General features: G+C 37.4%; 1 protein-coding gene and 1 long non-coding RNA gene across 3 annotated transcripts in view; both read right to left on the bottom strand.

Moving 5' to 3' along the window:
- The window catches only part of LOC306858963, a 1,377,007-nt gene that overhangs the window by 355,478 nt on the left and 995,868 nt on the right, over positions 1-25,661 (bottom strand). The gene's annotated exons all lie outside the window — the stretch shown is intronic.
- On the bottom strand, positions 1,603-22,161 carry LOC306858852 (protein NLRC3-like). 2 transcript variants are annotated; one of them, XM_079399619.1, is made up of 9 exons: positions 22,135-22,158; positions 21,643-21,782; positions 19,147-21,039; positions 17,166-17,339; positions 16,768-16,941; positions 7,953-8,126; positions 3,530-3,703; positions 3,386-3,432; positions 1,603-3,310 (listed from the first exon to the last, which is right to left on the bottom strand). In XM_079399619.1, the coding sequence occupies exons 1-9, from the start codon at positions 22,135-22,137 to the stop codon at positions 2,790-2,792; spliced, it is 3,300 nt and encodes a 1,099-aa protein (XP_079255745.1). In that variant the 5' UTR covers positions 22,138-22,158; the 3' UTR covers positions 1,603-2,789. The 2 variants fall into 2 exon arrangements, with proteins under 2 accessions (XP_079255745.1, XP_079255746.1); XM_079399620.1 differs by having other exon boundaries at positions 2,392-3,310; positions 22,095-22,161.

The raw sequence follows: 25,661 nt of genomic DNA, 5'->3' as shown, positions 1-25,661 counted from the left end.
CAATGAAAAAACATGATTTTTGAGAATTGTTAAAAATGGTGTTATCTGTTTTTGCGAATTCATTCTTCACATATATATTATTATTTTTAACAGCATTTACCAGCATTTTTAAAGAAGTGCCTAAAACTTTTAAGTACTGTAGCTTTACAGGTAGGTTTCTTGAAGCAACTTGGAGACATTGCCACAGCTCTTCTGTATTCAGTCTGTCTCACTTTGTTCTGTTTCTACATGCCATTCCGCGTGCAAACAAAAATCTCACTGGATTGTTGCAATTAATTAAAAAATTGAATGTTTGAAAATGTAAACTCTTATTTCCTACTGACACACTGCAAAAGATATACATTTTTGCTGGTGAAAATTGTAGTGTTCTAATAATTTTGGCCACACACACACACACACACACATTTTTTTTTTTGTACTGGTACTTCTATATGCTCTTATATATATTTCCACATGACAGTCATGACAGTGTGACAAACTGTTTGAGTTTAAATGCAGTTTTGAATAAATTGCAGACTCTCTATTTTTTGTCTCTTTCTCCTGACATGTTCATGTTGTGTGTCAAGACAGAGAAACCGCATACAAGGAAGAAGCAGGATGAGAACAACCAAAGTCTTCACTAAGCCAAACATACCAATGTCAAATACACAGTCAATATACAAACCCAATGGTTATCCCAAAATCAGCCAAAAAAACAATTTGATTTTATATTTTTGTGAATTTTTTAAATATGTGATTCAGTGAGATAATAAATAGCATTTGTCATGACTTTGGTATGCAATTATTAAACAATGATACAGTAAAACAACATGAAAATCACCGCAGTGGTACTTGGGGAGATGTGTCAAATGTGTCATTTGTCATGACTTTGGTGCAATTATGAATTTTTAATGAATTTTTTCCAAACAAAAACATTTTAGAAACACATTTGAAATGTTTTATTGAAAATGTAATACATTATGAATACGATTAAACAATAAAAGTCCATTAAATAATAAGTGCTCGTATAATGTGTTTTTTAATCAGCTTATTGTTATCCAGACTGGGCTTCAGTTTGATACGTGATCCGACCCACTCTTTAAAAAAATAAATAAATAAAAAAAAAAATTTGCAAAGGTTTGGAAGCTTCACGGCAATCACTACCACGCAACGCCATATAGACGCGCAACTAAATTTTTGGCGTAGATGGCGTGACCGCGCTTCTCCAAAGCGCAGATGGCGTGACTGCAGTTGCAGATGGGAGGGAGAACGGCTGACTACACAGTTTATGGGAATAAATTGTGTATTTCCCTCACAATTGTCACAAAAAACTCACTACACTGTCTGTCTGGTCTCTCTGCGCGTTGCTTTGCGAGATCATGCGGCGCGATTTTTTTTTTCTCACTGCTGCACGAGTCTGCGTGAGAAAAGGGGGGTGTGGCGTGAGAATCGGGTCAATTGCGTGAGTCTCACGCTGAATGCGTGAGAGTTGGCAGCCTTGTAATTCAAAGGAAATTATTTTGATTGCCATTACGTAGACAACATTATACTTTTTCAAAAAGAAATAAGTGAGGTTTTGAGGTCTTATTAAATGGAGTTTTATAGAATAGGGTTTTTTTTTTTGTAATTTGCTGCACTATGAATAAAAAAATAAAGGTGATTCGGCCTGCACATTGTCACATTTCTTCTCATCCAGCCCTCACCCTAAAATGAGTTTGACACCCTTGATATAGACAGATCGTCATGACAGCTTCAACTCACACATCAGTAACACAGTCAACAAAAATAACATTCCAAAGTTTACAATCCACTTCAATTAAACATGTATGTTAAGTATATTCCTCTGCGGACGTCCAGGCCTTTTTAATGTTTCTGAGCTCACCAGTACATTCTTTTTTTCTTAGAATATACCAAATTGTTGATTTGGCCACTCTCAATGTTCCTGTTATCTCTCTGAAGAATTAGTTTTCTTTGTAAAGCCCAACAATTGCTGCATGGCATGTTTCACCTGCATGGCGAACTCCTTTGCCCGCATGATGTGGGTTCAGAGCAACAGCTTCCAAATGCAAATGGAACACTTAGGGTGTACTCAGACTAGTGGCATCATAGGCTATTGCCGGCCAATGCTACTGTCGTGTTCAGACATTTGCTTCAGACGCCAGTCAAGCTGAAGGTGTTCCCCATAGCGACCGCTAGAGGACGTGGTTCGAGTTCCCTTGGAAGGGAACTGAATTTAAACTTCAAAACTAAACAAAGATGCAGAGTTTTAATGCTTTGAACCTGAAGTGTTTTAAAAAGCAACTGGGTAACTGATGCAGAGATTTGTAAAGCATAATTTCTCCCATTACTAGCACCTCAATAAGGCTGTTAGGTCTCAGAATCCAGATCACAATCAGCCACGACACCAACATCAAGCACCCACTATTTAAGCAAGATAAACTTTATTGACATTTACTGTTTACACACAGTACACTAGATAAAAAGAACTGAAACGTGTAAATATAACATAAAAAGAATAATAATTCTGAACATGGTTGTCAAGTGGGACTACACTTCTGCGAATAGACAAATGAACAATGATAACGCACACAAAACATGCAATATTTCACACAATTCTGAACCTAACTAGCAAAGAACAAGCCAACACACACGTTTCACATTATTACAAAGTCCCTGAGAGTAAAACAAACCCAGCCAGAGGTCTAATAAATGCAAAGCTTGCTGGGTAACTGACAGGACAAATATATAAAGTGAGAGGGTTTCTTTAAATTGTGTGTCTCTTTTGTTGCTCACAGGCTCTTCACATGATGTCACAGAGAAACTGAGGAACCTTCACAAACTACAAATCCAGCATAGAGAGATTCAGTGAATGTGGAGTTGAATGTGTGTAAGTGTGTGAGTGTGTCAGAGATGCTGTAGAAGGACAGAGTGTCGGCCGACGTGTCAACATACACTCCTGCTCTCTTAGAGGAGCGCAAAGGTACACGTATGACAGTGAACTTCTTATTGTGACGAGCAGTAAAACCAAAATCAGAGCAGATCAGACTCCAAGAATTTTTATTGGATCCAAAACAACAATCGTCACTCCCTCCTTTCCTGCTGATACCTTTATATGTGACTGAAATATCAGCATCTTGTCCACTCCATTCAGCCTCCCAGTAACAGCGTCCAGTCAGACTCTCTCGACACAGAACCTGAATACACTCATCAAATCTCTCTGGATGATCTGAATATAACTGATCCTCTTTCACATGTATCACCTTTTTGTTCTCCTCAGACAAAATTAGATGAGTGTTTGCTGTGTTTGGATCCAGTGTGAGATCACAGGCATCTAAATACAAAAAGAAGCAATTATAACAAAACAACAACAATCACCAAAGGTGTGTGTCTGTGTTTGCAGACGTACATTTGTGTAATCCTGCTGTAATCCTGAACTCTCCTCCATGATCCACACTATAAGACACACAGAATGTCACATTCTGATATGATCAGTGAACACACACACAGAGAGAGAGAGAGAGAGTAGCGTGTTTATTTCTGCTCAACATACTTGAGTTTGTCTAGTGTGCAGTTTGGATCCTCCAGTTTATGTTTGAGCAGCTTGACTCCTGAATCTCCTGGGTGATTGTAGCTCAGATCCAGCTCTCTCAGGTGTGACGGGTTTGAAGTCAGAGCTGAAGATAAACAACCACAGCCTTCCTCTGTCACCATACAGCCAGACAACCTACAAACACACACACAGCAACAGTCCGCATTACATTTGTTTGGTTTATCAATCAGACATATACGGAAATGCTTGTATCTGTAATCTTTGAGAGTACAGGGCTGCGTTTCCCAAAACCTTGTTAACCCTCTGGGGTCTGAGGGTGTTTTGGGGGCCTGGAGAAGTTTTGACATACCCTGACATTTGTGCTTTTTTCAGTTGTTTATAAACATATAAATGGTTAAAGTCTAATAACACTGTAAACAGCACAAAGTGAGCTACAATAATATGTTTGCAGCATTTATGTACATGATTGTGTTTTTGAGAAAGCAACATGTATGCGTGGTTAGTGAAAGACTTCTGAGAACTGGATCTTGTAGCCTAGAAATTTTTGCTTCAAAATAATGAGAAAATCTTCTTGTTTATTTGCTCACAGAAAACAATACATTGATTTAAATTTTCTAAGTCACTTTTTGAGTAAAAAGGGTCTATGCGAGAAGGCGTCAACCTTAACATTATATTTAAATTTATATATGTTTTGTTTGTAATTTAATCAGAATATATTTAGCTATCACACAAAGTAATTTGAGATTCACTTCCGAGTGAAGAAATTTTCTTAGGAACAATCAAAGCTGACTTTTTAGCATCATTACTCCAGCCACACAATCGTTCAGAAATCAGTCTGATTTGCTGCTAAATTTTTTTAAATAATAATAATATTATTATTATGTTGAAAACAGCTGAGAAGAATATTTATTTTTTATTTTTTTGATGAATAGAAAGTTCAGAAGAACAGCATCGTTTGTAACATGATGTCTTTATCATCACTTGTGTGCTAAATAAAAGTTTTAATTCATATATATACTGACTCCAAGCTTTTGCACCTGGCATTTTCATAGTGTATATTGTTTATGTGCTCTGAAGGAAAAAAAAAACACATTTTGAAATTCTGGGTTATTTCTCTCAGCAGATCTTCTTCCAGAAACAGAAAGTAGCCGGGATGAACTTGTTTGTATGAGGTGATGTGGGCGTTTACATTCGCGCGCGCCTCACGTGGATGTTTGAAAGTGAAAGGCACGAACGGCGTGTGGGCGTGACTGCATTAGATATAATGAGTTGAGACGGGAAAACTGGACATCGCGTTGGTTTCATACGGATTACTTTAACATAGAATTTGTTTTGGACGTGACTTGCTTAATTTAAAAGTAGACATTTCAAGCTGTCTATACATATACTTCTCATGTATTTGAGGTGAGTATTCATGGAGATTCGTGTTGTTTTATTTACATGTCTGTGAAGAGAGGTGACCGAGACAGAGCCAGCGAAGAACGCACCCTTTTTATTTTCTCTATTTTTTAAAAGCATATTGTTTTGTTGTTGTTACGACTATACGCAAATAAAAGTAGACCCTTTGCAGTTTCAAACGATACCTTGTTCTTATCTGTACGATGAAAACTCGTGGAGTATTTTTAGTTCTTTTTGCATCATAAAGAAAATACGAGTAGGTTGTACATTGTACATTAAGTTGTACATTATCGTTAATACGTGTTTCTCTAAACATTCTTAGTTAAGTATACCTTCTGTAAGTCATACTTTCATAAGCAGCTGTCAATTATATGTTTCGCGTGTTGCACTTTTATTGAGTAGGTCATGCAATAACAGAAATTATAATTGACCCTTTTGAATGAGGTTGCAGGTTCACACACAAAATTATATAATATATGCAGGGTTGGATTTATTTGCACTCTTACCAGAATGTTATTCTGTTGGACTTGAGTAAAAAAAAAAATTCTTCCTCCTTTTGTTAAAAGTTGTTAAATTATTAAGCGGTGTCTTGTGTATTTTTCCCCTTGTATTTTATGTGGTGACCAGTAGGAGGTGCTCTGGGCATACATTTTTCTTTCTTGATTTTCTTCCCTGATGTGATGCATGTTGCAAAACGAAAGTAAAAATTTCACACAAGTTCCTACCTGTTTCAGAACACCTGTATGTTTATCTTCAAGCAATCCCAAAGAGCTCGATTAGCTGCTTCAGGTGTGTTTTGATTAGGGTTGGAGATCTATGCTCTATATGTGATAATTATTACAAATGAATGGGGGAAAGGCAAATAAACATTATGGCACAAATTACTACTTACGAGAGCTATAGAGAGTCGTGAAAGCTATTTAAACATTTTCTTAGGCTTCTTGGGACTGTTTTCTTCAAAATTAGTCTATTTTCACTGGACTGTGAGCTTACATGGATAAATGACCCTTATAATATGTCTCAGGTGTTCAGATTGTAAAACATGCAATGCAACCATAGGTTACATTTTTTTTTTATTGATTTGGAAAATAAGTTAATGATGACAGATGATGAAGAGATGATCACACTCAAAGCTGATGATTGCAAGTTTAGACACTTCCATAAAGTTTCTAGTCCATTCAGAGTAGGGTGACCAGACGTCCCGAAAAATTCGGGACAGTCCCGAAATCTAAGCTGCTGTCCCGAATCCCACTCTAATTGTCCCGAAAATTATACTGAAGCAAAATCTTAAATAGTTATTGTCTGATAAAACATAAAAAACTGTCCGTGGAGCGAGGTTGAGTCATCCTGCAGCCTGGCAACCAGCCCCCGCCGGCTGCTCATTGGCTGCAGCATCTTGTTTTTTTTTTTTTTGGTTCATTAACTTCAGTTTGAAGTATAAAAATAGCCTAACGTTACTTCTATATTATATAAAATTATATGTATATGTAGGCTACTTATATTAATAAAAACATGATTGGTTCAGTCACTTTCGTTTGAAATTCATTATCTTTATTATTCATTATTCATTTACCCCCCCCGTCCCCCGTCCCGAATTTCAACCAATCTCATCTGGTCACCCTAATTCAGAGGCATGTATCCTTTTCATAACCTGATGAGGCAGACACATTAAGCATAACTCACTCAGGCCCCGTCCACACGGAGACGCCTTTAGCTGTAACTTTTGTATCGTATAGGTGTTTCGTCCTGAAGGATCTGGCGTTTTGGGAGAGTGGAAGCTATTTTTTTTAAACCAGGTTGCAGAGTGGATACTGAATACTGAACAACTGTTTTTTTTTATTAACTACTGTAACATTAACACAGATTAATAAATGTATTGTTCCATGTTTGTTTGTATACCGCATGCAAGGTTTATGCGCATAGTCCAAGTCTTCTTCTCCATTTTGAATGTATCTCTGTAGCAGAATTACAGAGCCACATGCTGGTCTGGCATGTATACTACATCGTTTTGAGTCTTTTTTGTGGTTTCGTGTGGACGCATATATTTCTTGAGACGAGGGGAAAAAAGATTGGATAGGGAAAGCTCTGGTTTTGTGTGGATGTAGCCTCAGATTATTAGGATTATTTTTTTTATTTTTTGGGGGGGTTTAGAAAATTAGAATTTATTTTTATTTTGGGTTTAGAAAAGACTACATAAAAGGTATTTTGACATGAAATCCATTTAGGAAGAACTTCTTTATCAAAGTGATACTGAATTTTGCAGTTACCCCGGCAATGGCTCGGTAAGAGAAACTTATTATGAGAGAAATCAAATTGATTTTGAAAAGCACACATTTTGAACTTTTGGACCTTCACATATGCACAACAAATGCTCATGTGAATGTATGAATCTGCATTTGTGTTACAGTTTAGAATTGCTTGGCCATCGTGAGGAACAAATAGTTATGCAAGAAGGTTTGAAAATGGAAAGAGATTCCGGTAGCACTTTATTTTACAGTCCTGTTACTCATACATACTATGTTCTTATTTTAGTAATAACAGTAACTAGGTAAAACCCTAGCCCATGTATTTTCCTTATATTACCAGTACTTTCTTAGGTAGGTACTCTGTAAATACAGTGTAAGTACATGTACTGTAAAATAAAGTGCAACCGAGATTCCTTTTGGTGCATTTGAAAGTGCAAGAGTGGGATTTATGTACTTTTTACATGAAATACCTCAGATTTATTGATTTGTTCAGATATGTGGATAAGGGATCTTTAAATTCAGGTGTGCCAAATTCTGTCCGAAATCCAAACAATGTCTTAGTTAAATAGTTGAATGCCCACACAAATGATTTCAGTGAAATACTTGAGCAGGGTGATACATTTATCTCCTGAAAGGGCACAGAGTTTAGTTCCAACACTTCTTTAACATATACCTGTATTTTTCAAATACTGAATACTGGACTGTGGTCCTCAAAAAAACTGAGTTTGGCAACAGTGGTCTTTGACAGGAAATATCTGCTACTCATATGAAACACAAACCTCAGTACGTTTAGTTGACAATATGAACTCTTCAGTCCAACAGAGAGCAGTTTTAGTCCTGAATCCTCCAGGTCATTATTACTGAGGTCGAGCACTCTCAGACGAGAGTTTGATGATTGTAGAACTGAAGACAAACTTTCACAGCATTTACCAGTGAGATTACAGATGGCCAATCTAAACAGAACAATAAAGCAGAAAGAAATTAACTCTTGTCACAATATCCATTAAATGGCTGACAGACTGTAACTAATCTGTGGTGTTCAGAAGAAACTGAATTTGTCATCAAACATTTACATTCGTTTATACATTTTATCCAACAACCTATAAATAAGGAATACAACTATTTTTTTTAATTTATGAAATTATTTTACTGTGTAATTCATCTGTACACTGTAAAAAAATGAATTTAATGGTAAAAGCCTGTAAAAATGCTACAGTAAAAACCTGTTCAATGGTTAATTGTAAGTTCCCATACTGTATATGGTGAAAAACTATTTTGGACACTTAATGTAATTTTACGGTAACATACTGTTTTGGGAGTGAAAAGGAATGAGTAATTTACAGTGAATAACCGTAAATTAACATTGCCAGAATTCCCTGCATTACATTTTAAATTTGATGTTTTTTGTTGAAATAACTGTTTCTTCTTAGTTTTTTCTTATCAGCGTTGTACATAAGGGTTTTATGTTACATCTAATGTTTTTAAATTAAATTTTATTGCATTATTTCAGTTTCATGTGTGTTTTATATATATATATATAGAGAGAGAGAGAGAGAGAGATGCTCCTGATATTAACATGCTCACAAATGTTGTTTTTTTTTTTTGGTTGTTTGTATTTTATTGAATCAGATACCTGAACCACAGGTGAATCCTGCTGACTTTCTTCAAACTGTTTTCCTCTGAGAGCGCTGTACCAACATGAGATGTTCAACTACACTGATATTCTATGGTACAACAAGCTCCTTGACTACTGATTGTTTTTTTTTTCTTCTTGAATCCATGGAAATAAGCAGATACACTTAAATAACAAGTGAATACCAGGTATGATTTACTTGTTGAACAGAATCTGTTGCAGGAATGACTCAAAGTCTCTTCACATCTCTGAGGTTAGATCAGTGTGCACAATAATGTGTCTGTGACCTTCATTATGTATGTTTTGATTATACTGTGTTGTAAATAAAATACAAATAATAATAAAAAAACAACAAAAAAAATTCAATCTTCTCACATTCTCTCTCACCTGCCTCAGTCTCAGTCACACTGATGGGCCATTAGCAGCTTTAGGGGAGGGCCCTTTGTCTCTCAGGTGAAAATCACTTAATATTCAAGGCCATTACCACTCCCTCGCATATAGGCTTTCGATCACAAAACATGTCTTTAAAAATTTAAATCAATATATTGTTTCCTGTGAATGAGTAAGCATAATTATGAAGTAAATATTCTAGCCTACAAGACTGATTACTCAAAAGTCTTATTCAGGACTATTTAGTGTGGGTTTTATGGCCTTATTTCAGCTACATTTTTTCTCCAAAACTTACTAACCACACATAATATTTTTTTTTTCTAAAAAATGCAAACATGTACATCCATCTTGGTCACATATTATTGTAGCACAGTTTGTGCTGAATACAAAAAAAATACATGTTGGTCAATAGTTTGTTATAAGTAGCTGAAATAAGCACAAATATCAGAGCATGTCAACACATCTCAAGGGCCCCAAAATCACCTCTTTTAACAATACAGATTGTGTGAAAGCACTTAACAGTATCAAATTGGATGATAGAGTGTCAGTAATACATAATAATAAGCCATGATGGTGTTTAGTGTTTGTGTAAATTTTGTGTAAATGACACTGTGCACCTTCTATATATGTTAATATTTAAAAGCTGCTTGTGATTGGCTTTGGTTCATCATGTGACTTTCTCAGTACTTCAATAGGTTGGTATATGAACATAATATCAGTTAATGAAATTACGGGAATTAAATGTAAATTTAAGTTATTACTGTAAAACCTAAACTGTTGCTACCATATACAAACCTGATTCCAAAAAAAGTTGGGACACTGTACAAATTGTGAATAAAAACAGAATGCAATGATGTGGAAGTTTCAAATTTCAATATTTTATTCAGAATACAACATAGATGACGTATCAAATGTTTAAACTGAGAAAATGTATAATTTTAAGGGAAAAATAAGTTTATTTTAAATTTCATGGCATCAACACATCTCAAAAAAGTTGGGACAAGGCCATGTTTACCACTGTGTGGCATCCCCTCTTCTTTTTATAACCGTCTGCAAACGTCTGGGGACTGAGGAGACAAGTTGCTCAAGTTTAGGAACAGGAATGTTGTCCCATTCTTGTCTAATACAGGCTTCTAGTTGCTCAACTGTCTTAGGTCTTCTTTGTTGCATCTTCCTCTTTATGATGCGCCAAATGTTTTCTATGGGGGAAAGATCTGGACTGCAGGCTGGCCATTTCAGTACCCGGATCCTCCTCCTACGCAGCCATGATGTTGTAATTGATGCAGTATGTGGTCTGGCATTGTCATGTTGGAAAATGCAAGGTCTTCCCTGAAAGAGACAATGTCTGGATGGGAGCATATGTTGTTCTAGAACTTGGATATACCTTTCAGCATTGATGGTGCCTTTCCAGATGTGTAAGCTGCCCATGCCACACGCACTCATGCAACCCCATACCATCAGAGATGCAGGCTTCTGAACTGAACGCTGATAACAACTTGGGTTGTCCTTGTCCTATTTAGTCCAGATGACATGGCGTCCCAATTATCCAAAAAGAACTTCAAATTTTGATTCGTCTGACCACAGAACAGTTTTCCACTTTGCCACAGTCCATTTTAAATAAGCCTTGGCCCAGAGAAAACGCCTGCGCTTCTGGATCATGTTTAGATATTGGTTCTTTTTTTACCTATAGAGTTTTAGCCGGCAACGGCGAATGGCACGGTGGATTGTGTTCACGACAATGTTTTCTGGAAGTATTCCTGAGCCCATGTTGTGATTTCCATTACAGTAGCATTCCTGTATGTGATGCAGTGCCGTCTAAGGGCCCGAAGATCACGGGAATCCAGTATGGTTTTCCGGCCTTGACCCTTACGCACAGAGATTGTTCCAGATTCTCTTAATCTTTGGATGATATTATGCACTGTAGATGATGATAACTTCAAACTCTTTGCAATTTTTCTCTGAGAAACTCCTTTCTGATATTGCTCCACTATTTTTCGCCGCAGCATTGGGGGAATTGGTGATCCTCTTGCCATCTTGACTTCTGAGAGACACTGCCACTCTGAGAGGCTCTTTTTATACCCAATCATGTTGCCAATTGACCTAATAAGTTGCAAATTGGTCTTCCAGCTGTTCCTTATATGTACATTTAACTTTTCCTGTCTCTTATTGCTACCTGTCCCAACTTTTTTGGAATGTGTAGCTCTCATGAAATCCAAAATGAGCCAATATTTGGCATGACATTTCAAAATGTCTCACTTTCAACATTTGATATGTTATCTATATTCTATTGTGAATAAAATATAAGTTTATGAGATTTGTAAATTATTGCATTCCTTTTTTATTCGTAATTTGTACAGTGTCCCAACTTTTTTGGAATCGGGTTTGTAGAATCTCACACACCAAAGGAAAACTATCTATATAGTAACAAGCTATCTTCATATCTCACTGAGCTGGTAGTCTTAATCTTTAAAAGTAAAGATAGTAAGGTTCTCTGCTCGTGATCTGCCCCTGGTACAGGTGCTGGTCATAAAATTAGAATATCATGAAAAAGTTGATTTATTTCAGTAATACCATTCAAAAAGTGAAACTTGTATATTAGATTCATTCATTACACACAGACTGATATATTTCAAATGTTTATTTCCTTTCATTTTGATGATTATAACTGACAACTAATGAAAGTCCCAAATTCAGTATCTCAGAAAATTAGAATATCAATTAAGACCAATGCAAAAAAAATGATTTTTAGAAATGTTGGCCAACTGAAAAGTATGAACATGAAAAGTATGAGCATGTACAGCACTCAATATTTAGTTGGGGCTCCTTTGGCCTGGATTACAGCAGCAATGCGGCGTGGCATGGAGTCGATCAGTCTGTGGCACTGCTCAGGTGTTATGAGAGCCCATGTTGCTCTGATAGTGGCCTTCAGCTCTTCTGAATTGTTGGGTCTGGCGTATTGCATCTTCCTCTTCATAATAGAAAACCTATGGGGTTAAGGTCAGGCGAGTTTACTGGCCAATCAAGAACAGGGATACCATGGTCCTTAAACCAGGTACTGGTAGCTTTGGCAGTGTGTGCAGGTGCCAAGTCCTGTTGGAAAATGAAATCTGCATCTCCATAAAGTTGGTCAGCAGCAGGAAGCATGAAGTGCTCTAAAACCTCCTGGTGGACGGCTGCGTTGACCTTGGACCTCAGAAAACACAATGGACCAACACCAGCAGATGACATGGCACCCCAAACCATCAATGACTGTGGAAACTTTACACTGGACCTCAAGCAACGTGGATTATGTGCCTCTCCTCTCTTCCTCCAGACTCTGGGACCTTGATTTCCAAAGGAAATGCTAAATTTACTTTCATCAGAGAACAGAACTTTGGACCACTCAGCAGCAGTCCAGTCAAGACGCTTCTGATGCTGTCTCTTGTTCAAGAGTGGCTTGACACAAGGAATGTGACAGCTGAAACCCATGTCTTGCATACGTCTGTGCGTGGTGGTTCTTGAAGCACTGACTCCAGCTGCAGTCCACTCTTTGTGAATCTCCCCCACATTTTTGAATGGGTTTTGTTTCACAATCCTCTCCAGGGTGCGGTTATCCTTATTGCGTGTACACTTTTTTCTACCACAACTTGTCCTTCCCTTCGCCTCTCTATTAATGTGCTTGGACACAGAGCTCTGTGAACAGCCAGCCTCTTTAGCAATGACCTTTTGTGTCTTGCCCTCCTTGTGCAAGGTGCCAATGGTCGTCTTTTGGACAACTGTCAAGTCAGCAGTCTTCCCCATGATTGTGTAGCCTACAGAACTAGACTGAGACCATTTAAAGGCTTTTGCAGGTGTTTTGAGTTAATTAGCTGATTAGAGTGTGGCACCAGGTGTCTTCAATATTGAACATTTTCACAATATTCTAATTTTCTGAGATACTGAATTTGGGACTTTCATTAGTTGTCAGTTATAATCATCAAACTTAAAGGAAATAAACATTTGAAATATATCAGTCTGTATGTAATGAATGAATCTAATATACAAGTTTCACTTTTTGAATGGTATTACTGAAATAAATCAACTTTTTCATGATATTCTAATTTTATGACCAGCACCTGTATATCTTTTTGAAATAGCAAATAGTGCTATACTTTAACTTTCTTCAAATCGCGTTCCTGTATATGTGTGTTTTGTGTAGTATGTTATCGTAATTAGCAAATAAACTTTGATTCATTTATAAAGAAATTTTCTGTCTTCTGTTGTGTAATATTCATGTCAAAACTTTGTCCAGAGCTTGCTACCTGCGCTCAGAATTTACCCAACCAATTCTGTATTATTATCATGGCCACGAAATAAACAGAATTGCTAAGAGATACCGGTTTAATGCTCCCTGGACGAGTCATTAATAAAGTAGAAATCATATGTTTTGATTAATATCAAGTAATCAAATCAATATCGAATCTCTACGATTTGATTTCCTAAAAATAAAATAAGAACTCATTCTTACAACGTGCTTACTGTATAATAGTATGGCTGCATCATCTATACCGTGGAGGATGCAGTCAACATGGGACTGCATTACATCCTGCAACACCTGGACAAATCAGGAACTTATGTGAGGATCCTGTTTGTGGACTTTAGTTCGGCCTTCAAACACCATCATCCCTACACTCCTCCAGACCAAACTAACCCAGCTCTCTGTCCCTAGCTCTATCTGTCAGTGAATCACCAGCTTTCTGACAGATAGGCAGCAACTAGTGAGACTGGGGGAATTCATGTCAAACAGCTGCTCCACCAACACTGATGCCCCTCAGGGATGTGTTTTCTCCTCACTTCTCTTCTCCCTGTACATCAATGACTGCACCTCTAAAGACCCCTCTGTTAAGCTCCTGAAGTTTGCAGACAACACCACACTCATCGGCCTCATCCAGGACGGTGACGAGTCTGCCTACAGACAGGAGGTTAAAGAGCTGGCTGTCTGGTGCAGTCTAAACAACCTGGAGCTCAGCACGCTCAAAATAGTGGAGATGATCGTGGACTTCAGGAGAAACCCCCCTGCACTCTCCCCATTCACCATCATACAGTAGACTTTCAAGTTCCTGGGATCCATCATCTCTCAGGACCTGAAGTGGGACAATCCCATCGACTCCAATGTAAAAAACAAAAAAGCCCAACAAAGGTTGTACTTCCTTCGCCAGCTGAGGAACTTTAACCTGCCACAGGAGCTGCTGAAACAGTTCTAATCAGCTGTCATTGAGTCTGTCCTGTGCACTTCAATAACTGTCTGGTTTGGCTCAGCTACAAAATCAGGGATCAGAAGACTACAGAGAACGGTTCAGACTGCTGAATGGATTATTGCCCACCCTTCAAGAACTGTATGCATCCAGAGTGAGGAAATGGGCTCAGAAAATCACTCTGGATCCCTCACATCCAAGCATGCCCTTTTTTAACTTTTGCCATCTGGCTGGCGCTACAGAGCCCCAATTACCAGGACAGCCAGGCACAAGAACAGATTCTTCCCCCAGGCAATCCAATTTATGAACAGTAAAATGCCCCCCACACCCCATTATGCAATAACAATGTGCAATAACCTTATATTTATTTGCTACCACCTCCATCCTAATACATCCCTGCATCTCCTTCTATTCTATCCCATTCTATCATCTATAGCATAACTGTATGTACAATCATTTATGTTTTAAATTATTTTTATTTTTTTGTTTATATTTACATATATGTATTTTTTTTATTCTCATCTTATTTTAATTCAATAAAAATAAGTCTGTGTGTCGTTGTTGTCTCTGTGAACTGGAAGATTATGACACTAAAACAAATTCCTTGTATGTGCAAGCATACTTGGCAATAAAAGCTCTCTCTGATTCTGATATATAGAAGTATATATTTTTATATATACACATACACTAGTCAACATTTGAAGTGGATTAAAACCTTTTATCAAAGTTGTCCTAAAACCTAAATCCAAAATGCGTTCTTGTCTTAGGACAACTTTGATGAACTTTTTTGATCCACTTCAAATGTTGACTACTGTATATATATATATATATAAAATGCAAAAAATGTTTTTCTTACTTAGATTTTTTGTCTTGTTTCCATCAAAATATCTAAAAATTCTTAAATCAAGAAGGATTTTCTAGACAAATCAAAATTAAGTATTTTTCCTTAGAACAAGCAAAATAATCTGCAAATGGGGTAAACAAAATAATCTCATTTCAAATGGTAAACAAGATTATTCTTCTTACCCCACTGGCAGATTATTTTGCTTGTTTCAACAAAAACTCACTTTATCTAGACTTTTTTTTCTGAAAACAAGACAATAATTTTTAATTGAAAATCCTTCTTGATTTAGATTTTTTGTCTTGTTTCCAGCCAAAATTTGTAAGTAAGAAAAGCAGTGTATACTGTATATCTATATATATAGTATATATAAAAATCTCAAGAAATATTAAAGTAATGAAGGCATCTCATGACTGCTGCAAGACTGTTCTATTAGTAATAAATAAAGCAAAACTTTAAAGTCTGTGTAAAGCGATATTAAAATATGTGTTCTAAGTTTGTCACATAACAGAAAAATGTGAATGATAAAAAAAAACTGCCAAGTAACTAAAACAAGTTATCAAAATCTTTGAAAAATAAGCAGGACACTGCTCTCAAACGCTGGGGGCATGTCCGCTGTCAGCACTGAAACCACGCCCACTTGCGGGAAAGCGGCCGTCTCTCTCACCTATCAAATACCCCTACAACCTGAATGGATGTAAAATGATCACCGCAGAGGCGGGTGTTGGTGGTGATCGTCAGCTCTCCATCAAGATGGCTCTTCACAAAATTAATCCACTTCTTCCTCATATCATCTTTTTTAGGAAATTTAAATAATGAAACCGAGCTGATTTGTATATTGTTGCAACCAGGTAATATGCATTTGCGTAAGGAAGGAATAGTTAGCAAGCAAAATGTAGACTGTAGTAATGAATGGTGACAGTAACTCCAGATTGAGTGGGAGAACCACTGACGTTAATACGCATAGTTATTATACTGTTAGGGGCAGGGCCACACTTTAACCAGCGTTTAACCCTGCCTAAAAAACACAGAATTGGTGAAAAACTGTTTAACGCCACAATTCAGTACTACATAGTCCAGAGTCTTTGTAATGGTGTTTCAGCAATACATTTCTAACATTTATAATGTGTTTAGAAACAATTATCAGAATTCTCTTTACACAGACTTTAATAGGAGACCTATACTATTGTGATGCAATTATGTTTAACATAAACTAAGCATAATTATCATGTGCCATAAAGTATGATTTGATAATACTTTGCTTCAAATCTCTGTTGCAGCAGCTAGATGAAATGAAATGAAAGCTATTGAAATGTCAAGGGCCAAGTGTTTTAGTTGGTCGCTAATTATGATGAAATCTTATCTACTATTTTGAACAAAACATCAACATTATCTGAAGCTATACTTCTGTTAATTCTCAATTCACAAATTAATTGTGAAATTGCTAGCCATAATTATGATACTCCTATTCATACACAATTTTCAACATAGTGAGTAAATGAATATTAAAGTCAAACCGCAGAATGTTCAGTTGACAGTGTGAACTCTTCAGACCAACAGAAAGCAGCTTCACTCCCAAATCCAGCAGATCATTGTTACCCAGATCCAGCTCTCTCAGACAGGAATGTGATGATTGTAGAGCTGAAGACAAACCTTCACAGTGTCGATCATAGAGACCACATCCAGTAAGTCTATAAAGTAGCATGACATGTCTGAAAGTTTATTTACTCATTATTATTTACTATGGGTCAATCATCAGACTACAGAAAATATCAGCGATCTAATTCACTCTATTACAATAATGTGACTGTCATAAATGCAGACAACTTCTACAAATCTGATTTTCATTTAATCTCAAGCACTGTTACAATTATTATTACACATATTTGTGAATAAGTGAATGTGAAAGTCAAACCTCAGTATGTTCAGTTGACAGTGTGAACTCTTCAGTGCAGCAGAGAGTATCTTCACTCCTGAATCCCGCAAGTCATTGTTACTGAGGTCAATCTCTCTCAGACAGGAGTTTGATGGTTGGAGAGCTGAAGACAAACTTTCATAGTGCTGATTAGAGAGACCACATCCAGCAAGTCTATAACAGAGGATGACATGTTTTCTATACTTTGTGCATGACAATGTAATAGACTTCTACTCTCTGACTTGCACCTGGGTCACCTGCACTTAATTTGCTAATAACATCACTTGCAGTCACCACCTCCATTCTCAGCTGACTGCAACAGCACCTATCAGTTCAATATTGTTATTGTTTGGTTTATTACAATTGCAAGTCCATTATGCCCATGAGCCTTAAGGCCGGGACACACTGCACGATTTTTGGCTGTCCCAGATGAAATACTGGCATCATGAAACAGTCGTGGCAATTTCTGATTCACCACGATTGTTTCACGATGCCAATCTTTCATCTGGGACAGCCGAAAATCGTGCAGTGTGTCTCGGGATTTATGTGTTGTTTCACATAATTAATTGCAACACTCCACCTCAATCACTCAAGGTGAAAACAAAAATAAACTGAAAATATGTTGTGGCCCAAAATTTTTGCACTGCCACAAGCTGTTCTCAAGTCAACAAGTCACTGATTCAAATTATCCGTTCAGAGTGAGTCTCCAGTGAGCTGTATTCACAAGTCTGACAAGAACCAGGGATCCCCTGAGTGCACACTAATGTTGAATTTTAGGATTAATTGTCACTGAAAATCATATTTTGGTCACAAATGTGAGTTGTTTGTGAACTAAATCTGATGTAAAGGGCAATTTGTGTAAGCCCACTGAAATGTTTGAATGCGGACACTTCCACATACAGAAAAAATACAGTCTTAAAGAGGGATGTTTTCCCCCACTCTACCCATGAATTATTATAAATTGTCAAGTAGCCAGCACTAGTCAATAAGACAGATCAATGGATCCAGACACATAATAAGTAATGTGTGTTAACAAAAAATATAAAATCAGACATCACATAGGGCTAAATTAATAACATTTTAATAAAACTACAATAGAAGTGTGCATTATTTTATCTTGTGTTATTTTAATCGTTCACATTGGTTCTTTTATTAGTTATGAATATCCATGCAGAGTTGATGTTGTATGGCCCCCTTCAGTGAATCGCTGGCCAATTCAGATGATCAGATATTTTTTTGTTCCCTGCTCCCCGTTTGTGTACTTCATTAACCCGTATTGATTATGCACTGTATAATCAGATGACTGACTTTCAAACCGAGTATGTCTTCTGTAAAGATAACAGGCTTGTACTAATAGTGGAATGTTTAGTTGTATGCCTGACCTTGAGCTCTTAAAGTTCTGCCCTCTTCTGAAAAGGGGGCCAGAGCACTAGCTCATTTGCATTTAAAGATACAAACACCAAAACGGCATGTTTTGGCTCATACCCTAAAAGTGACAATTTTAACATGATATAAAAAAAATTCTGTGAGGTATTTTGAGCTAAACATACACATACACACGCTGGGGACATCAAATACTTATTTTACATATTGTTAAAAGGAGCATAATAGGTCCCCTTTAAATAAATATATATGAGCTGATATGCGATTGGAAGAATAAGAGAAGAATGAGATTGGAAATCTGTGGATTTCAACTCAGGTCAAGGTCAAACATCTCTAATTATATTCGCCATCCTTACATTCCACGCCACTGCTTCTGTCAACAGAAGAGATTCCTTTGTAATTTTGTCTAGCTCAACCATACAGTTAGTGTAAATAGCTTCTGCCAACAAGGCATGAATAGACACTCTGTGTAATGAACAGACAATTTGTCTTCACATTTGTGTTAAATAAAATATCAATAAAAATAGTTATGATTTGACTGTAACTGAAATCAAACTAATTAAACCTATTTTTTCCCTGATAACAATTTATTACTCACAGAGCTTTTCTGCAGTTTATCACAGCTGGTATCAGTCTCATTCTTCCCTCATCTGACGTGTTGTATTTCATAAGATCAATCTCATCCACCACCTCATCTGACATCTGAAGCATGTAGGCTATTGCTGAGCAGTGAGCTGGAGAGAGTTTGTTCTCTGAGTGTTTGTTTGATTTCACAAAGTCCTGAATCTCTTGGTACAGAGTCTGATCTTTCACTTCTAGCAGACAGAGGAACAGATTGATGGATCTGTCAGCTGAGAGACTGTCATTTGTCTTGATTTCATCTTTAATGTACTGTGTGGCTTCTCTGATGGTCTCTGAGCTGCTTTCTGTGTGTGGCAGTAGATCCTGTAGGAGTTTTTGATTGGACTCCATTGAAATACCCAGCAGGAATCTCAGAAAAAGATCCAGATGCCCATTTTCACTCTGAAGAGTTTGCTCAGCTGCTGTTGTTAGTAATCCATACAGAGATAATTGATCAAACATTTGCTTATTATAGCCACAGTCATATTCAGAGTCATGATAATATTTATATTTTTCACCCAATAATTTTAGTAATTCCTTGTTCTTGACTATATGGGAGTAAAACACACAGAAAGCAGCTAGAAATTCATGAAAGCTCAGATGAATGAAGCTGTAGACTTTCCTCTGATGAATCACAGATTCCTCCTTAAAGATCTCAGTGCAAATTCCAGAATACACTGAAGCGTAAGTGACATCTATGCTGCTCTCAATCAGGTCCTCCTCATAGAACATCACATTGCCCTTCATCAGCTGTTTGAAAGCCAGTTCAGCAAGTTTCACAATCACTTCTCTGTTGGACTGCAGGAGTTTCTCTGGATCTCTCTCTTCAAACTTCTGGTTCCTCATGTTGATCTGAATCAGCAGGAAGTGGATGTACATTTCAGTCAGAGTTTGAGGGATTTCTGCACTCAGATCTTCTTCCAGGAGCTTCTGAAACACAGTAGATGAGATCCAGCAGAAGACGGGGATGTGGCACATGATGTGGAGGCTTCTTGCTCTTCTGATGTGTGAGATGATTCTGCTGGCTTGATGCTGGTCACTGATTCTCTTCCTGAAATATTCCTCCTTCTGAGGCTCATTGAATCCCTGAATTTCTGTCAGACGGCTGATGTATTTGGAGGGGATCTGATTGGTTGCTGCTGGTCTGGAGGTGATCCAGATGAGAGCAGAGGGAAGCAGCTCTCCTTTCATGAGGTTTGACATCAACACACCCACTGATGAAGTCTCAGTCACATCACAAACTTTCTGAGCGTCTGAAAACATCAGTGTGATTCTGCTTTCATCCAGACCATCAAATATGAATATGACTTTACACTCCTCATAAATCTTTGAGTCCAGATCTTGAAGTTCAGGATGAAAGTCCAGCAGAAGTCTGTGAAGACTGTACTGTTGATCTCGGATCAAGTTCAGCTCTCGAAATGGAAGCACAAACATGAAATCTACATCCTGATTGACATTTCCCTCGGCCCAGTCCAGAATGAACTTCTGCACAGAGACGGTTTTTCCAATTCCAGCGATGCCTTTAGTAAGAACAGTCTTTATTTGGTCTTTCTCCTCACATCCTGGTTCAGGCAAGGGTTTAAAGATGTCGTTGCAGTTTATTGAGGTGTCTTGTGAGTGTTGTGTTCTGGCCCTTTTCTCCATCTGTAAAACCTCATGCTCTTCATTCACTCCTTCACGCTCTCCCTCTATGATGTAGAGCTGTGTGTAGATCCTGTTCAGGAGAGTTCGAGTCTCTTGTAGTATGCTTCCCTCAGCTAAGCTATCATACTTGTTCTTCATGCTGGTTTTGTGTTGGTCTTTGACTCTCTGTAGTTTATTATCAACTGGTTGATGAAAACCTTGCAACGGGTCTTCAGTCTGATCATCTCTATCAACACAGCAGAAACAAGAGCAACAACAACAAAAAAGATTGAATGTATGAGTGGAAACATCTTTTAGTAAAACTACATTTATTATCCTCAATATCAGATGAGACAATAATCAGCTTTAATATAGGCCCAGACTATTTTTATGCAGAATCTCCAATACTGAGCTGTAGCAAGATTCAATATTAAAATGACAGTTTCCCAATGTTTGTTTGAACTGTAAAATGTGGTATATCTATTAAATGATGCATTCTCTCTCTAAAAATGATCTGTATCTCATTACTTATTAAATAATGAGAAGAATGACCCTGTCACAGGGGTTGCAAAGAGGAGTTGAGGTAATGGTCTTTCATGGAAAAAAAAACAAAAACAAGAATTAGGCACTCAGTTGCATGAACAGGAATGTAAACCAAACCATACATGGACAAGAACAGACATGAAACGGCACCAAACAGGAGAATACAAATACACAGAATAAATGGGTGATAAAATAAGGAACTAATTCGATTAATCAATGAACCATTGAGTAAATATAACAACCAAGGACACAGGAACTAAACACATGTAATGAAATATTGCAGAAAAATTTAGGAAGATAGTTTCACCTAGGGTTAAAGGTCACAACTCCATCACGCAGATTAGGAGGCTGCTCTATGGATTCTTCGCTCTTCATAGACACACAGCTGGGGTCTGGAGATGCTGCTCGCTGGTTCTGGTAGTGAACAACATCCTCTTCCTCCTTTCTCTGCTCAAAGAGACTCATTTTTAAGTTAGCATTCTCCTTACTCTCCTTCAGTGCTATATGGATTACATTTTTAACATCTAATGTTCAATTTGTATTAAATATTTTGTTCTCCACATGTGTTTCTGACAATCAGAAACATAAAGAGACTGAAAAAAAATCTAAATAATCAATGACCACCCTGAGCTGCTTGCAATAAATGCTGCTTTATTTAATTTAAAATGAGTTTTCCACAACTTCATGTCCTAAAGATACACACATGAGAAAAATCTAGATGATATATTATGTTATGAAACTGTCTATTATTGAACTTACTGTGACATGATGTTTTCAAAGGAGATCTCAAAAAACCTACCATTTTGCTCTGTGCTTTTCTCGTTCTACTGATGGCATGTGTTTTTTCTTTCCCTACAGAGGGTGTGTTTATGCAGGTCATGGCATGTCAAGTTGTGATGGGTGTGTTCCTGTTTTATGTAAGCTCAGGAGCGGTTCTAGACCAAAGTAACATGCTTGTCATGTGACACACAGCAGCCACAATACCACTGTATAACTGATAGGCCCCTATAGGCTTATGTCCTACTGAAAAGAAACAAAAAGATGAATGCTGTGTCTTAAAATCATATAAAAGCTAAGGATATTCAATGAAAATAGTTTCCAGTGTATTACAAATAACTGATACATATGCATAATAAACATGTTTCTTTCTGCGTGGCAAGTCGCGATGGCTGGCGTTGTTCATTGGTCAGGCATCGACCAATAAAATGTCTTCATTCGCAGTCCAGTCCCGCCCCCGGCTCTGAGCTGTCACGTCTGCATTCACAAGTGCACAAGTGAGTTTTGCTACAGGAATACCGCAGAAGGAAACGCAAAAGACAAAGTGCTCAGATTTGAAGTTGTACTGCCAGATCTGAGAGGTTGTAAGTGCTGACTTGAGGTTTTACAGCGAAACTGAAGTAAAGCGCAAAAGTAAATATGTAATTACACTAAACAAGGACAGGAAACAAACCAAATATGGACACAAGAGGCAGGAACACATGACACACAAGACAGAGGTCTGACAGTGATATGCACAGACCAGGCACCCTAGTTCAGCATGCATGTGATTTGCAGATAAATTTGCCAATTTAGACATTTAAGCTTTATTAAACCACAACAAGAAGAAAGCGAAAGACAACTTGATCAGAGAAGTATTATTTCGAACAGAAGCATGTGAATACTGTTCATTCTTTTAAATAAATAAATGGAGTAATGTGTTGGATGCTCTTGAATTCCACACCGGACAAACCAAATTATTGCATATATTATATATATGAGACATGAGAGAGCCGGTCCCTAAGAATATTTTCAAAGTGAAACCGGTTTGTGGTGTAAAGAAGGTTGGAGACCCCTGTTTTAACTAACTGCAAAGGCTAAATAATCAATGTCTACTGATTAATCGGTGAAATAATCAACGATTTGTTGGTTAATCATTCTAATAATCATTGGATTAATAAATTATGAAAATTGCAGCCCTAGTACACAAATGTTTTCCTTTTTCCAAATGTAACAATTAATTCTCATTTATTCGTTTTAGGCCTGGTGAAAGAAGAAAGACAAGATCTGAATGAGGTGGAGGAGAAATATCAGCATCAGAAAGATCATTATGTCAAGGGAGAAAAATCAGCGAGTTGCAGCATTCAAATAACAGACGTCAAAAAGCCTTTCAGCTGCTCTCAGTGTGGAATCACTTACATATATAAAGGAAGCCTTATGAAACACATGAGAATTCATTTTGAGGAAAAGCCTTTCAGCTGTTCTCAGTGCGGAGAAACTTTCACGTGTAACAAAAACCTTAAAAAGCACATGCTAATTAATACCAGGATAAAGCCTTTCAGCTACTTTCAGTGTGGATAGTTTACATTTATGTTTACATTCACATTTATTCATTTAGCAGACACTTTATCCAGAGTGACTTACAATTGGAGAATACATCAAGCAGCTCATCTAAAACAGACACAGAAAGTTCTCGTAAAACCAAATTTCAGGCATTTTTCAAATAAATACAAGCTAGACAGGGAAAGATTAAAGGAAAAGTTTACTTTTTAAAAAAAAAATTCAAATAGTGACGAAAAAGATCGCTTGAAAATTGTTAGGGAATCAGCATTCCTGATAGGGGTGGGAAGATCAATCCACCAGCACAAAACAGTGATTTTGTGCCTCTCTGTGACGGCACCACGAGGCGTCGCTCACTAGCAGATCTCAGACTTCTGGAGGGGATGTAGATTCGTAATAGTGAGTGGAGGAAGCAGGCGGGTGCTGAACCTGTGGCTGTTCTATATGCAGGCATCAGTGTCTTGAACTTGATGCAATCCGTGACTGGTAGCCAGTGTAGGGAAATAAAGAGAGGTGTAACATTGGCTCTTTTGGGCTTATGGAAGACCAGTCGTGCCGCTGCATTCTGAATCATTTGTAAAGGTTTGATTGTGCTTGATGGAAGTCCACCCAGAAGAGCATTGCAGTAGTCCAGCCTAGAAATGACAAGGGTCTGGATGTTGATGTTGCTCTAATCGAGGATTTGATCATCACACGAGAATTCTCACTAAAGAGCTGCCTCACCAGAAAATTCACACAAATTAAAAGACTCACATCTGAAAAAAAATCAAACAGCCCCTACATCACCACATATTGTTCAGGAGGGTTTCAAGAAAAATTATCCTCGCTCATCCAAAAACAAAATCCAGCATATTCAGTTGTCAGACACGACTGGAACTTCAAATGGCTCTGGCTTCTATGGTCAGATAAAACTAAAAAAATAGCTTTTTGACAGCAAACCCACCAGATGGGTTTACTACAAACAGGGATAAAAAGTACCCCATGCCCACGGTTAAATATACTGCTGGATCTTTAATGTTGTTGGCCTGTCTTTCTGCCGGAGGTCCTGGACATCTTGTTCAGATGCATGACATCATGGATTCTCTCAAATACCAACAGATAAAAAATCTAAACCTGACTGCATCTGTTAGAAATCGTATAGTGGGCTGTGGTTGGATCTTCCACCAGGTCAATAATCCAAAACCAACATCAAAATCAACACAAAAATGGGTCACTGATCACAAAATGAAGCTTCTGCTTTGGCCGTCCCAGTCCTCTGACCTGAACCCTGTAGAAAATGAGTGAGGTGAACTAAAGAGGAGAAGCACCATCGTGGAGCTGTGAATCTGAAGGATCTGGAGAGGTTCTGGATGAAGGAATGGTCTCTGATCTCTTATCAGGTGTTCTCCAAACTCTTCAGGCATTACAGGAAAAAACTCAGGGCTGCTATCTTGGGAAAAGGATCTAGCAATAATTGGGTGCCAACATAACCTAGAGAAAGCATTTATTTCATCATGAGATTTTTCTCCCCACTTTCAATTGTTTTACTTCAGTGATAGGTTAGAATTTTGTGATTTTTTTAATGGAAGATCAAAAGGATAAACAATGCATATTTATTTTCACAGCCACCTTTTCTCAGATTTACCAAGGGTGCCAATATTAGTGGAGGACACTGTGTGTGTGTGTATACATACATGTATATATACAGTATTACCTTTATTTAGACATGACAACATAATATCGTGCTCTACAATATTTCTATGAATAAATCTCTGACAGAGACTATCAGCCAATCACTGTGTGCATAGTTAATGAGCATGCTGACATCATCCATAGCAAGGAGGTCAACCCCTCTTTCTCTCTTTCCATCGATGTATGGTTTGTTATGATAGAACAATATTTGGCTGAGATACAACTATTTGAAAATCTGGAATCTGAGGGTGCAAAAAAAATCTAAATATTGAGTAAATCACCTTTAAAGTTGTCCAAATGAAGTTCTTAACAATGCATATTACTAATCAAGAATGAAGT

The sequence above is a fragment of the Barbus barbus genome (genome assembly GCF_936440315.1).
Source record: "Barbus barbus genome assembly, chromosome: 39".
NCBI lineage: Eukaryota > Metazoa > Chordata > Actinopteri > Cypriniformes > Cyprinidae > Barbus > Barbus barbus.
The sequence above is the reverse complement of the archived record's forward strand: the minus strand, read 5'-3'. Positions and strand labels throughout refer to the sequence as shown.

Bases quoted from the DNA above. Each gene is read 5' to 3' on its own strand.
- LOC306858852 (XM_079399619.1), bottom strand. The intron at 16,942-17,165 runs GTTTGACTTTCA...GCTACTTTATAG, and splicing joins TGTCAACTGAACATACTGAG to ACTTACTGGATGTGGTCTCT. The intron at 3,311-3,385 runs GTACGTCTGCAA...TTTTGTATTTAG, and splicing joins TACAGCAGGATTACACAAAT to ATGCCTGTGATCTCACACTG.